We start from the raw sequence: 12611 nt of genomic DNA on the forward strand, positions 1-12611 counted from the left end.
CTCCGATGTTGTCACATTAGTAGCAGTTGGTATCAGTATGAACGTCATCCGCCATGTATATATATATATATACAGTAACATGTATAGCTAACATGTCAGTGAGAGAAGCTAGGCTAACTAAGCCCACACGGGAACGCTCCAAGGTTACATGAGACACATATTGTGCCCCCCCCCCCCCCCGCCCGCCCGCCCGCCACCACTACCCCCCCCCCCCTTCTTTCTGTACAGAGGGGTGTGTGGTCTATGGTCTTCCCTATAAAGTTAACCCCCCTGTCCTCTCTGAAGCTGATGCCAGAGGCTGCTCTCTCCTATCCTACCCTTCCTTCCCTCTTCCAAAACTCCCAACAACAACCACAGCATGCTGCGGCCACGGCCACACCCTTCCTGCGCGCACGCTTCCTATATTTTCCAGCCTGTGATTCCATTAACACCTCCCATTCACCCCTCGTGTCACCCATTCTTCCTGTGGCATTCTGTAAGCATTGTACAGTGTGTCATTATTATGTGTGCTAGCGGTTCTGTCACGTTGTGTTCCTGATGTTGCAAGTGTACACTTGGTTAATACCAAGTACAGTATGTCAACTACAAGTACGCAACATTCTAGACTCTATAGGGCTTGGGCTTATTTATAACCACGCCCCGTTTGAAACTAAAGGCATTTGCATTTCATCAGTGGCGTGCACAGATAGACATTTGGGGGTGCTAGAGCACCCCCTGCCCTTTTGGCATTGTGCCCTTTTGGGGAAAGAAATATACATTTTTCCTTTTTTTTTGGGTACAGTGTACACTGTACAGTATGTGGACCATGGTGACATTGATCAATTCTTGATAAAAAGCTTCTAATATAATATTTAGGCCCAAAAATCTATAAATCTCAGACTCGCACTATTAAGGCAACCGGCCGGTTCCACACGCTGCACAAGGTGCCCTTTTTTTCCACTTGAGCACCTGCCCCTCTAAATGTCTGTGCACGCCACTGCATTTCATGCTTATACATTTCAAGAGGTCACGTGATGGGTGTTAATAACACGGAAACACATCCAGTCGTGTTGGTTAGAGGAACAACCGGCCAAAGCCGAGGCGTTTCCAAGCCTGGGAGGAGGAATCACCTTCAGTCTTCATAACTCCAGCTCTCTCTCCTCTATGCCGTGACATAGACGGGCATTTCTGGGAAGTGTAATAATTACCTGACTGTGTCCTTGAGATTCTGAAATGCTCCCTGTACCTCCTGTCCTCTCGTTCTTAGCTCCGCTCTCTTCTTTCCTGTCTTTCTGACGACCAGCATGTGTTTACGAAGGTTTTCTGCTTTTTTTTCGAACCACACACTTTTTAACCTCCTCACCTCCAGTTAAAGGACGACCTCACCACTTTTCAACCTATCTTCATATAATTGGTCCTCTCCTCTCACTAATGTTCACCATAAAATAGCACATTTATGTTTTTTCTATGGGAGATTGGGGACTGTGGGCAATTCAGAAACCCATCTTCCAGTGACATCATCGATGGCAAATCCAAGCTAATGGAAAGCTGTAGGCTTTCTATTGCTGAAAAGTTACAATGCGATAGTTCTTGCGATAATAAAAATCCAAATACGAAAAAGATTATCTGCCTAACGATGATGTCACTGGAAGACGGGTTTCTGAACTGCCCACAGCCCTCCTATGAGACACATAGAATTTGTTTGGCTATTTTAACAAGCGAAGACCAAGTGATTATATGAAGATAGGTTGAAAAGCGGTGAAGTGGTCGTCTAACCCCAGAGCTTCCCCTCAGAGGTAACAAGATACTTTAGCCTCTTTACTGTTAGCAGAATGCTTCTCAACAAAGTAGAGTCTGGTTTAGTCCGTCGCATTAGCTAGGGATCTGGGTGTAGTCATAAGGGTCTATTCCTCTCCACTTCTTTTGTATTTGTATTTTTCTGCCTTCATATACTGACATTTAAAGTTGCTATAAGCAATAATATGTCCATATTTTAATTGCATTATAGGGGCCACACAGTCTGCATTCAAAGATTTTCCAAGAAGCTTTGTCATTGGTCAAACATTTCCCGACGGCAAATGACTAACCAATCAGGAAGTAGACGGGCAAATTCAATGCAAGGTCCACTGCGGCCCCTAGAGGAGTATTTGTTTTTAATTCCATTGCTGGCTGTCTAAAAAAAACCCCATTAAAATCTTGACATAATATTGCTTATTATAGCACCTTTAATGAATGATGAAATCCAGTGTGCATGGACAGGTTCACTGGTATTAATATGTTGTACTGCATAGAGATTGATGATTGGATGAATGCGAGTGTTGACTTTATTATGATTGACTGATGTGAGCTGTCGTCGGTGTCCACCTGTTATCACCTTTAAGTGAATGTCAAAGTCACCCAGGTTTGCACTGTAGTGTCACCTTGGTTTGCCAACCCTGGTACTTATTTTTTAATGTACCCTTTGCAGTACTTTGTTTTGTGTAACATTTTCAAAACGGAGCACGTTTAATTGAACACCCACAAAAAAAAGCTGAAAGTTGAAGCGTTCACTCGGGCAGACGCAACGACGCAGTCTACCATTGAGTGTCAATGGAAGCCAGCGACATGACGATGCAAAGATGCAGTCTAACATTTAGTGTCAATGGAAGCCAGCGACATGACGATGCAAAGATGCAGTCTAACATTTAGTGTCAATGGAAGCCAGCGACATGACGATGCTTGTAGCTGCTCCAAACGATACTCCCATTCGTCTCTGCGTCTGACCGCGTGAACGCAGCATAATAATTCTGGCTAGACTATTTTTAATGATTCCATTATTACACTTTAAATTAACCAGCGTGAAAAGGTTAAGAACCAGTGCTGTAGTGTGTGGATATGATATCCCGGTATGTATGGATGATATCCCAGGGGCTGTGTGATGCCTGCGGGCCACTGGGGAACTGCACCACCACTGCTACAGTATGGAACTCAGGTGTGTTCTCTCTTTCGCCCCAACCTTGTCCGCCAAACCTTCGCCATCATCTCGCTTCCCCCCCCGACCTCCACCAGAGGTTCTAGAAGAGTTCCACCATCGCCTCCTTCATCCTCCTCTTATTTTTAAACCCTCCCTCCCTCCCCTATACCTCCCTCTCTCTCTCCTCCTCCTCCTCCTCCAGGCTGGTGTACCTCCGTAGTGTTCCCTCCTCTGGATGCCGGCGGTGGGCCTGCTGCTGCCCTGGACAGCGGGCGCCCCTCCTTGCTCCTTCTCCAAGCTGCTTCCCAGGGAAACGTCACTTTATTGTCAATGCTGCTTAACCAACCTGACCCGACGACTGACACCACCACCACCACTGACACCACCGACACAACTATGACTACCGACGACGACACCACCACCACCATCACCGTGGACGACACCACGCCCAGTCATCACAACCACCAACAACAACAACTCCACGTCCATCAAACCTCTGCCTTGTTCGCTGCTGCTCAAAACGGATACACAGGTACCTGACGACGGCACCTAACTAGTGATTTGTCTTCGTAATTGGTTAATTTGTTGATTATTTGATTAACCCATTAAAGGGACACTTCACCCTTTTTGCAAAAAAAATATATGTTAATGACGTTTAGAAGATTTAGAACACTTTCCTGGGGTCTTTTTGTGTGTAATCTGTGGTTTTAGATACCAGACTTCCTTCCTGGACTACATGTTGTCTCAGTAAGACAGCCCTCCCCCTATCCACAAGTAGGAGTAGTGCACCAAATCATTATGGGAATTGTAAGTGAGCCCAGTGTCCATGACATCAGAGACACTGGGCTCACTGCTAGAATCTAAAATATCTAAAACCACATATTATACACATAAAGACCCGCAGGAAAGTGTTTCTTTCTTCAACGTCATTAACATATATTTTTTTGCAAAAAGGGTGAAGTGTCCCTTTAAGACCTGAGCTCGATTCTAAATCCTGACAGTTTTCTGGGAAAAAGCCATGTTTTTATATCAGTGGTACTCTGTCAAGGGACCCCCACCCCAGAATAAACTCAGAATATAATTCTGAAAGAATATATTCAAACATTTGGGACACATTTTCACGATTTCTCAAAAATAGCGGACCTACAATCTCATAGTGGGTGCCACGCTATGAGCTTGTAGATCTGCTATTTTCCAATAGCTAAAGTATAACATAATGCTTTAAAACACCAATAGGGGTTCCTGCCCAAAATGGGTTAATTTGTTGATTATTTGATTAATTTCATACCATAAAATGACAGGAACACATTGGACGCTAAAGGCGAGTATAGAGGGTATGGCAGATTGAGATCAAATTTGACTAAATTATTTGCAAGTATAATTCATCCCACTGAGGGTCTGTGCTCTGTAGTGACTTGGGCTGTGTGTCTTATCCTTATCCTGTCTGTCTGTTCTCTCAAGACTAGGAAACCCAGAATAGCTGTGTTTTACATAATGTATATGTCTTTACTCAATGTCTCTCTCGCGCTCGCGCACACACACACACACACACACACACACACACACACACACACACACACACACACACACACACACACACAGAGAGAGAGAACCTGATTCCTGCTGAGATGTTTGGGGTTGTACTGTCAGTCAAGAGCCATTGATCCATGAACAGCCCAGATACATGTGAAGGACAGGCAGAAAATTCAGAGGCACACTCGCGCGCGCGCGCGCGCGCGCACACACACACACACACACACACACACCAGGGAACACACACACACACACACACACGTGCACACACCAGGGAAGCAGGAGCACTAAGAGTGAAGGAGTGTGCACGATGCATACTAATGTGCTACACAGTACACACACACACACACACACACACACTGTACATGCACTTATGCATGGAGACATCTTAGCCCGTAGCACTTGCACTAGCCTCGCGACGACCTTACAGGCGTATATGCAAAAGCTCAACTTATGTAACTTCGATAGCATTTTATGTAGACCCAGCACTCTATAGTGTATACTGTAGTTATAGTTTCATTTTACAGATATTCTACTGTTAGACGGATGTTAGGCTCAGTTTGCTTGTGATCCTTGATGACTATTTCTATGTATTTGGTGTATTATGTGTTGTCGCTCTGGATTAAGAGTGTCTTCTAAATACTTAAATTGTAAATTGAGACACAGCTAATTGAACTATGTGTATTGTACGGCAGCAATTAAATTCTGTCTCCTGTCTTTCCCTCGCTGCCTCCTCTGTCTCTCTTCTCTGTTTCCTCCTACCGTCTCCCTCTTTCTCCTTCCACTCTTCCTCTCGCCATCCTCTCTCTCTCTCTATGTCAGACTGTGTTAGGCTGCTGTTAAATTCAGGGGTGTCCGCTGACGTTTTGGATGAAAACGGATTCACACCTTTACACTTTGCCTCCACAAACGGCCACTGTGGGTGAGTTCACGCGCACGCCCACCCACCCACGCACCCTCTGTAGAAGTACCGCCACCGTCCGTGCATTTCTCACGCGTCATTCACACGCCGACGCTGGAGGCAACCATGCGAGCCATGCGAGAGCAGTTTGACGGGTTCAGTTTCAAGGGCACTTTATCACAAAGCTGAGAGAGGAGCTATAGGAGGATCCAAACCGCTTCCAAACCAAACCACAATATATCTCCTGGGCCACTTGTCGCCAGTCCATGCCCTCTACTAGCAACTCCAATTCAATTCCACTATGGGACCCTGACGAAGGCTGATTGCCGAAACGCGTTGGTCCTCCCTTTTCTTGTAATGATCTTTGCCATGCCTTAAAACATACAATAAAGGCTTTTTCACTTCACTGGAACAGAGTGCCTTGGATTCCCTTCTTTACTTTCATGATTTAACCTCGCCATCGAGCACCTGTATTCAGTTCAACAAACAAAAGGACCACGGCAGCGCTTATTCAATTATTTCTATTCAACGTCAATTCAAAGGAGCTTTATGGGCATGAGAAAACATACGTATACGTTGCCAAAGCGTAGTGTGTCGAAATGTAATAAAAACAGTTGAAAATGAGGAAAGCATATACAGTTGTAGGGGTACAGCATTGTGTAAATAGAGCTACAGTATGTCACATTGTGTTACATGTACACAAGCTTTTTTTAAACAAATGCCACCAATCCTTTGCAGTAGACCAGTACTGTATGTTTGGCGTCCCCTAGTGGCCACTCTGTGTGCTGCTAATAAGCGACAGGCAGGGTCAGCTGGCGTCCCCCACTGCCTGCCATGTGTGTAACACGACCGCTCCACGCCAAGGCAAAAAAAATTAAAAAAGAAAGAAGAAAAACATGATGCCCGTCAGTGCCAGCGTCCCACCGGACCACTTGCCATGATGCCAGTCCGTGTGCCAGCAGCATGTCAGCTTGGCACGGTCCTTGCCAAGGCAGTTTCACCCCGCTTAGGCTAAGTGACTCGGGTGTCACAGATAAGAAGGGGCGATCAGGTGGAAAGCAGGCTCAGTGTTATTTGGAGAGATCAGATGCTGCCCTGTGTGTGTGTTGTTGAACGGGGGTGATTTCCCGTGGCTAAATTAAGCCAAGCTAACATTGGATGCCTCCCATTTCTGCTGCTCTCCGCAGTTACTGTTATTCTGGCCCCGAAACCCCCCCCAGCTGTGAATGGAACCACTTATACCCTGTTAGTCCTAGTGAAACTGACTCGACTCCGACCGCCTTGTTTCCGTCTACACCAAAATCTCTTGGCCTAAAAATAGCCCGATCTACAAGCTCAAAAGTGTGTCGCATTACCACACGCTTAGAGCTTGTTGATTGGCTATTTTTGGCGACTGTCCCCCCCCCCCCCATGCTTTGGGTTCAAGCAGGGTTCAGCAGCAGTAGATTATAGTTCTAATATCAGACGAGGGCCATGTGAATATTAACCATAAGCTCTGGCCGACAATTGCGTCAAATCAAGTCCCAGGTCTGTCTCTCGTATCCGTACACACCCACAGCTCCACACACACACACACACACACACACACACACACACACACACACCCACAGCTCCACACACACTTAGGCCATTTAGTACATTTAAGTGGCTGAGTGACTGTCCCCGACCTTATGACAGCATAGAGTTTCAGCTTTCCTCACATGACCCTCTCTCTCTCGTTGCTAGGCAGGGGACAAACTCTCTTCCCTGGCCTGCCGATGGCCTCTCCTCTGTGTGTGTGTGTGTGTGTGTGTGTGTGTGTGTGTGTGTGTGTGTGAGAGAGAGAGTGATGGCTTCCCTTGTCTCATAACAGGTGCTGCCATTCAGACACATGTGTGTGTACGCGCGCGCGCGTGCGTGTGCGTGTGTGCGTGTGTGTGTGTTCGTGCGTGCGCACGCATGACCTCACGTGCATGCGTCAATTAGCTTTCTCATGTTTTCACCAGTCCATCTGTGACCAAGTGGTTGCTAGTCACAAAAGGAATACAAAACAATAACAGACAATAGTTAAAATTGTGCTAATGTAGGCCTATATAACTGAAACAAAAAGGCAAAATATAGTAAAATAAGTGAAGTCGCTCTGCATATAAAACTGAGACCACAATATCCAATAAAATCACAAATACAGACCAAACAAAATACACAGAAAAATAATAAGTAACTTTTTAAAAGAAAATCTTCTGGTGTGTGTGTCTAACATTTATGGGGAGCATATTCCAAGCCCAGGAAGCTCTATGAAGAACAGTTCTCATCATCGTCATCATACAACAACAGCTATTGCATAACCAGAGGGGCCATCTTTACCCAACAGGAGTCAGCCTACTGTTAATAGTGTTACTACTAGCCTTAATTCCAATTCCCCAAATCTCGGCCACTCGCTCACTGACACTTGGGCCTCACTCACACTGTTTATTTATTTATTTATTTGACAGGGACAAAGCTCATTAATCAACATGTCAGTTTTCACCTCAATGTAAATGAGGCCAGAGTTAGTCAAAGCTAAATATCATCTGTAGTCCCCTGGGCAGGCTCTTAAAAAAATGAATGATAAAAGAAAGACAGAGTGTAGTGTGCCTGCACACAACACCATGCGTTGATGCCATGTGTGCATATGTGCAAGCACCCAACACCATGTCCATACAGAAACACAGTACAATACAGGACCAGATCAACATGGTACAGGGGACAGAACAACTGCAAAGTGAGGTGAAAAATGACACCGGTGATAAATGATAAATATTTATCACCGGTGTCATTGCAACATGCATACAACATTTGTCTTGTGTCTTGATCGTGTTTAATGGCCGGCCCGATGCATTTCCAATGGAAGTCACATGGTTGTGTTGTGCCACCCTCCCCCGCATCAAACAGTTTTTTTTGGTCAAACCATGTGACTTCCATTGGAAATGCATTGGAGCGGCCATTAAACACAGACAAGACATGTGTCTTGTCCGTTGTATGCATGTTGCAATACCTAAATATGTGACAACCGTGTCGACATCACATAACAGTCAGTGTCTGAACGTAACTCATTGCGGTTTGTTTATAAGCAGAGTTCAGCCAAGCGGTATTCAGGCCACCTACTGTACTGTATTTAAAGACCTCTATGTAATTTATGGGAAGTTTACAGGACTCTGTACTGTATTTAAAGACCTATGTAAGTTATGGGAAGTCTATACAAGACACTCCGCTGAGTCATCAGGCTAAATAACCACCACTCTCACCCTGGTGTAGTTTTCGTCGACTAAAAACAAGACGAAAAATGTTCATCGACTACGTTTTTCCACGAAAACTAAATGGAAACTACATGAAAACTAAGCTATGATGACTAAAACTAAGACTAAATATACTGATGATTTCGTCAACAAATACAAACTAGACTAAAATGTTAGGAAGGGACTAGGGCTGTCAATCGATTAAAATATTTAATCTGATTAATCGCATGATTGTCCTGTGATAACTGTGTGATAACTGTGTAACTGTGATTAATCGCAAATTAATCGCATATTTTTTATCCGTTCTAAATATACCTTAAATCAGTGGTTTTCAAGATTTTTCATATCAAGGTCCATTATTTATTCTGCATTTGAGCCACGGACCACCATTTTATGACATTTAGCCTTCCAGACCCAAACTAAAGAACTGTATTGATGTTGGCCAATGGTACCATTACGAGTGATAACAGGCCATGTTGATCAAAATAACATGTTTTCTAAGTTTTCTAATTGTGTAGACTTAAATTAACTTAAGTAATGCAGCTGTTTAACAATTATTCAACTCTTCAGTGTAAAATTGCCATGCATCTCTTGCCAACCATTCTGTCAAACTTCACAGTGCGTTAATCGCGCGTTAAAAAAAATAGTGCCGTTAAAAGGATTGTGAGTTAACTGGTTAATAGTGCGTTAACTTTGACAGCCCTAGAAGGGACTAGTGGACAAGAGATCCAGTATAAGTCATTTTACACTTGGTTGCATGCTGAAAATAGCCGATCTACAAGCTCACAACGCGTCGCAGCATGAAAAAAACAGCATCAAGGCCCGCCAAAATATATATATATTTTGTTCGACTAAATCAACTGTAGATTTAGTCGACTAAAACTAGACTAACACTAAAATATTCCAGGTGACTAAAATGTGACTAAAACTAAATGAAAACTATTCCAGAGACTATGACTAAAACTAAAATTAAAATTAGCTGCCAAAAACAACACTGCTGTGTCCCTACAGTATATTAGCGTGCATGTCAATAATAGGCAAAATCCAGTAAACGGTTGTAAGTGGTTGACGTTCCTGTCTCTCTCTCAATCTCTCGTCCTCCAGCTGTGTGGAGGTCCTGCTGGCTTCGGGGGCCGATGTGGACCACCGGGGGACGTCGACCGGCCACCAGACAGCCCTCTACATGGCCAGCGAGGCGGGCAGTCTGGACTGTGTCATGGCCCTGCTGAATGGCGGGGCAGACAGATCACACACCACAGCAGTACGTGTACTTTGAACTCTGTCTGTCTGTCTGTCTGTTTATCCCACGATTTCTGTGACCCAGTGTCAATTGTCTAATGTAATCCTGGGCGCTACACTGAGCACTCCCTCTGCCAACCTGGGGAGAGCAACGGACTGACCTCATGCTTCCTTCTATGCATGAGGAGTCCAAGCCGCTTCTTTTCACCTATCAGGGGGTTCCCCGGTTGGATGTAGCACGTAGAAGGGACACGGGGAGAACAAACTCCAGAAACACAGAACAAATGAAAAGTATTAACAAGACAAGAGCTTGCGACACAGGTTTTTTTTTTTTCTCTCCATTTCCTGAAAAGTAACGGTTTATAATATAATCAAATGTGACGGTTCATGTCATGAGCGGTTTCACGCCTTTTCACATAAATCTGACGAAGACTAGCGAAGCATCTTAATATCCCTGTGGATTCATTGGCAGACTCTTTGATATCTCGCTTCCGGCCGGGGGTGGGGGGGGACGGGGGTCCCTGTTGCTCGCTGCTTGCGTGAGAGAGAGCCGTGTTTGCTCTACATGTGCAGAGCCCGGCCCCCGCAGGTCCAACGCACACAGCTAGCGTAACCAACGGCGCAGCTAATCACTGCAACACACACGGCTATTTTTAGCTAGCCGTGGAAATGCCCGGCGGATAGGGTGTAATTTCTTTTTTTGCACAGATGTTAGCGGATCTATGTGGTGAAACGTCATTCTTTCACTGCCCAAGACTCTATATCGCGTCTTTCTAATTAAACCCGGAGACTTTCTATCAATATGAAATATGAAACGATTTAGCATAGCCCTGTCCCGGTTGCTAGGCAACGCCTTGCATACCCCCCCCCCCCCCAGCACCAGGAAACGTGTGCATGCATCTCATAGAGTCCCATTTAAAGTAGATAAGTATTTAAGTATTTGTCAGTAGCTGACAATGAGGTTATATCTTCCCTTCTTCTCTGGAGTCCTGCCTCAGGGCGGACTCCAGAGGTAGAAAACTGTCGTTCCCTGATGTCATCGCTATAGGGACACATGCTTCAGTAGGCAGGAACTGGGGGTGGCAATGAAGGACCGGGAAGTCTGGCGTGGCATTGTGGAATCCATGATCTCGACCAAACATCCGATCTTCGTATCTGATTTCTGAATTTTCACCACATCGGCATTGACATATTAGCGTTTCTGACGAAAGATAAACATTGTGAGCTAATGCTAACATTAGCCGTTTTCTCTCAGTCTGCGAGGCCGGGAAACCGCATGTAAATGAGTAGTAATCCAGTCATTTCCGTCAGCAGAAGCTACGTAACTACCTCCAATGGCCACAAGGTGGCAATGAGTGTGAGAGTCTACTATATGCAGTATGCAGTAGGCATGCCGTGGTAATACCGCGACAGGAACAGCCACGGTGAGCATACGGTATTTGAATACAGCGTCGGTGGGCAGCACATGCTGCGCATATGCAAAGCAACTCCACTCGCACAGACGCACACTAACGCAAAACATTTATTTTCACCACACAGCTGCAGTAGATTGAAAAGTTGCTTCCTACCTTTGAGTTAGTGTTGCTGAAAGACACCCAGATCAATTGTATATTCCATATTTCCATATGTACTAACTAAGTGTGAACAAGTGTCAACACGGAGGCACACAGTGACAGTTGTGAGCATGCGCAGATTGCACTACCTCTGCTACAGGGTACAAAACGGCCATTAGGGGGAGCCATAGTACAGTGAAATACAGTGGGGAATAGCTATTGATTCATTGATTGAATAATTTATTGGCAGAAATGTAATCAGTATAGGGTACAAAATGCCAAAATGCAGCAGCTAGAGTTTTAACTAGAACTAAGATGAGAGAACATATTACTCCAGTTTTGGCATCACTGCACTGGCTTCCTGTTGTTTTTAGGATTGATTTTAAAATTATTTTACTTGTCTATAAAGCTCTCAATGGTCTCGCACCTTCCTACCTACATGACTACCTGCCTAAATATGTCCCAAACCGGCCCCTAAGGTCTTCCACTGCTGGCCTGCTGGGAAGCAGCTTTTTGCTTCTACGGGCTGTCGGCATGGAACAAGCTCCCACTGTACCTTCGTCAGGCAGCCTCTGTAGACATTTTTACAGCTCAGCTCAAGACCCACCTCTACAACATTTCATATCACTTTTAAGTGATCTTTTAGTTTTTGTTATTCACGTCCTCACTGTATTGTATTACTGCTTGTTTTTTAATGTCGTTGCCTTATTTTATCTGTTCTTATCTTTGTACCACTGCCTTCTCCTGATTTGACACTGCGTTATTGTCCTATTGTTTTAACTGCATGCCTGTTTTAATGCTGTTTTGTTTTGCTTTTGTTTTTATTATTTTTTCTGCTCTGTAAAGCACTTTGAGCTACATTTATGTATGAAAGGTGCTATATAAATAAAGTTTATTATTATTATTATTATTATTATTATTACAGTCAAACACATGTCCAAAGGGATCACTGAAAAAACTTGTTTCCATTCGGTCCTGGGTAATCAATTTATAATCATGACAAGTCACATGACAAATAACAAAATTCAAATTATCATAAAAGGTAAAAAATAAAAACATAAGATATGTAGGCCTGCAGGTTGGGGAACAAAGAAGGGCTTATAAGGGGGGGGGGGGGCAATCTTTTTTTATTTATTTTTATATATAAATACCGTGGAATACCGAGGTATAAGTTATCAATACCGGCACCGTACCATACT

The 12611-nt window shown here is 44.4% G+C and overlaps 1 protein-coding gene across 1 annotated transcript in view; it reads left to right on the forward strand.

The window, feature by feature from the left end:
* The window catches only part of cttnbp2 (cortactin binding protein 2), a 103870-nt gene that overhangs the window by 68706 nt on the left and 22553 nt on the right, over nucleotides 1-12611 (forward strand). The window contains exons 5-7 of the mRNA XM_083763856.1: nucleotides 3135-3464; nucleotides 5288-5387; nucleotides 9725-9881. Coding sequence (XP_083619982.1) covers nucleotides 3135-3464; nucleotides 5288-5387; nucleotides 9725-9881 — 587 coding nt within the window. The remainder of the gene's footprint in view (nucleotides 1-3134; nucleotides 3465-5287; nucleotides 5388-9724; nucleotides 9882-12611) is intronic.

This window comes from Protomyctophum parallelum (genome assembly GCF_964188405.1).
Source record: "Protomyctophum parallelum genome assembly, chromosome: 4".
Taxonomy (NCBI): domain Eukaryota; kingdom Metazoa; phylum Chordata; class Actinopteri; order Myctophiformes; family Myctophidae; genus Protomyctophum; species Protomyctophum parallelum.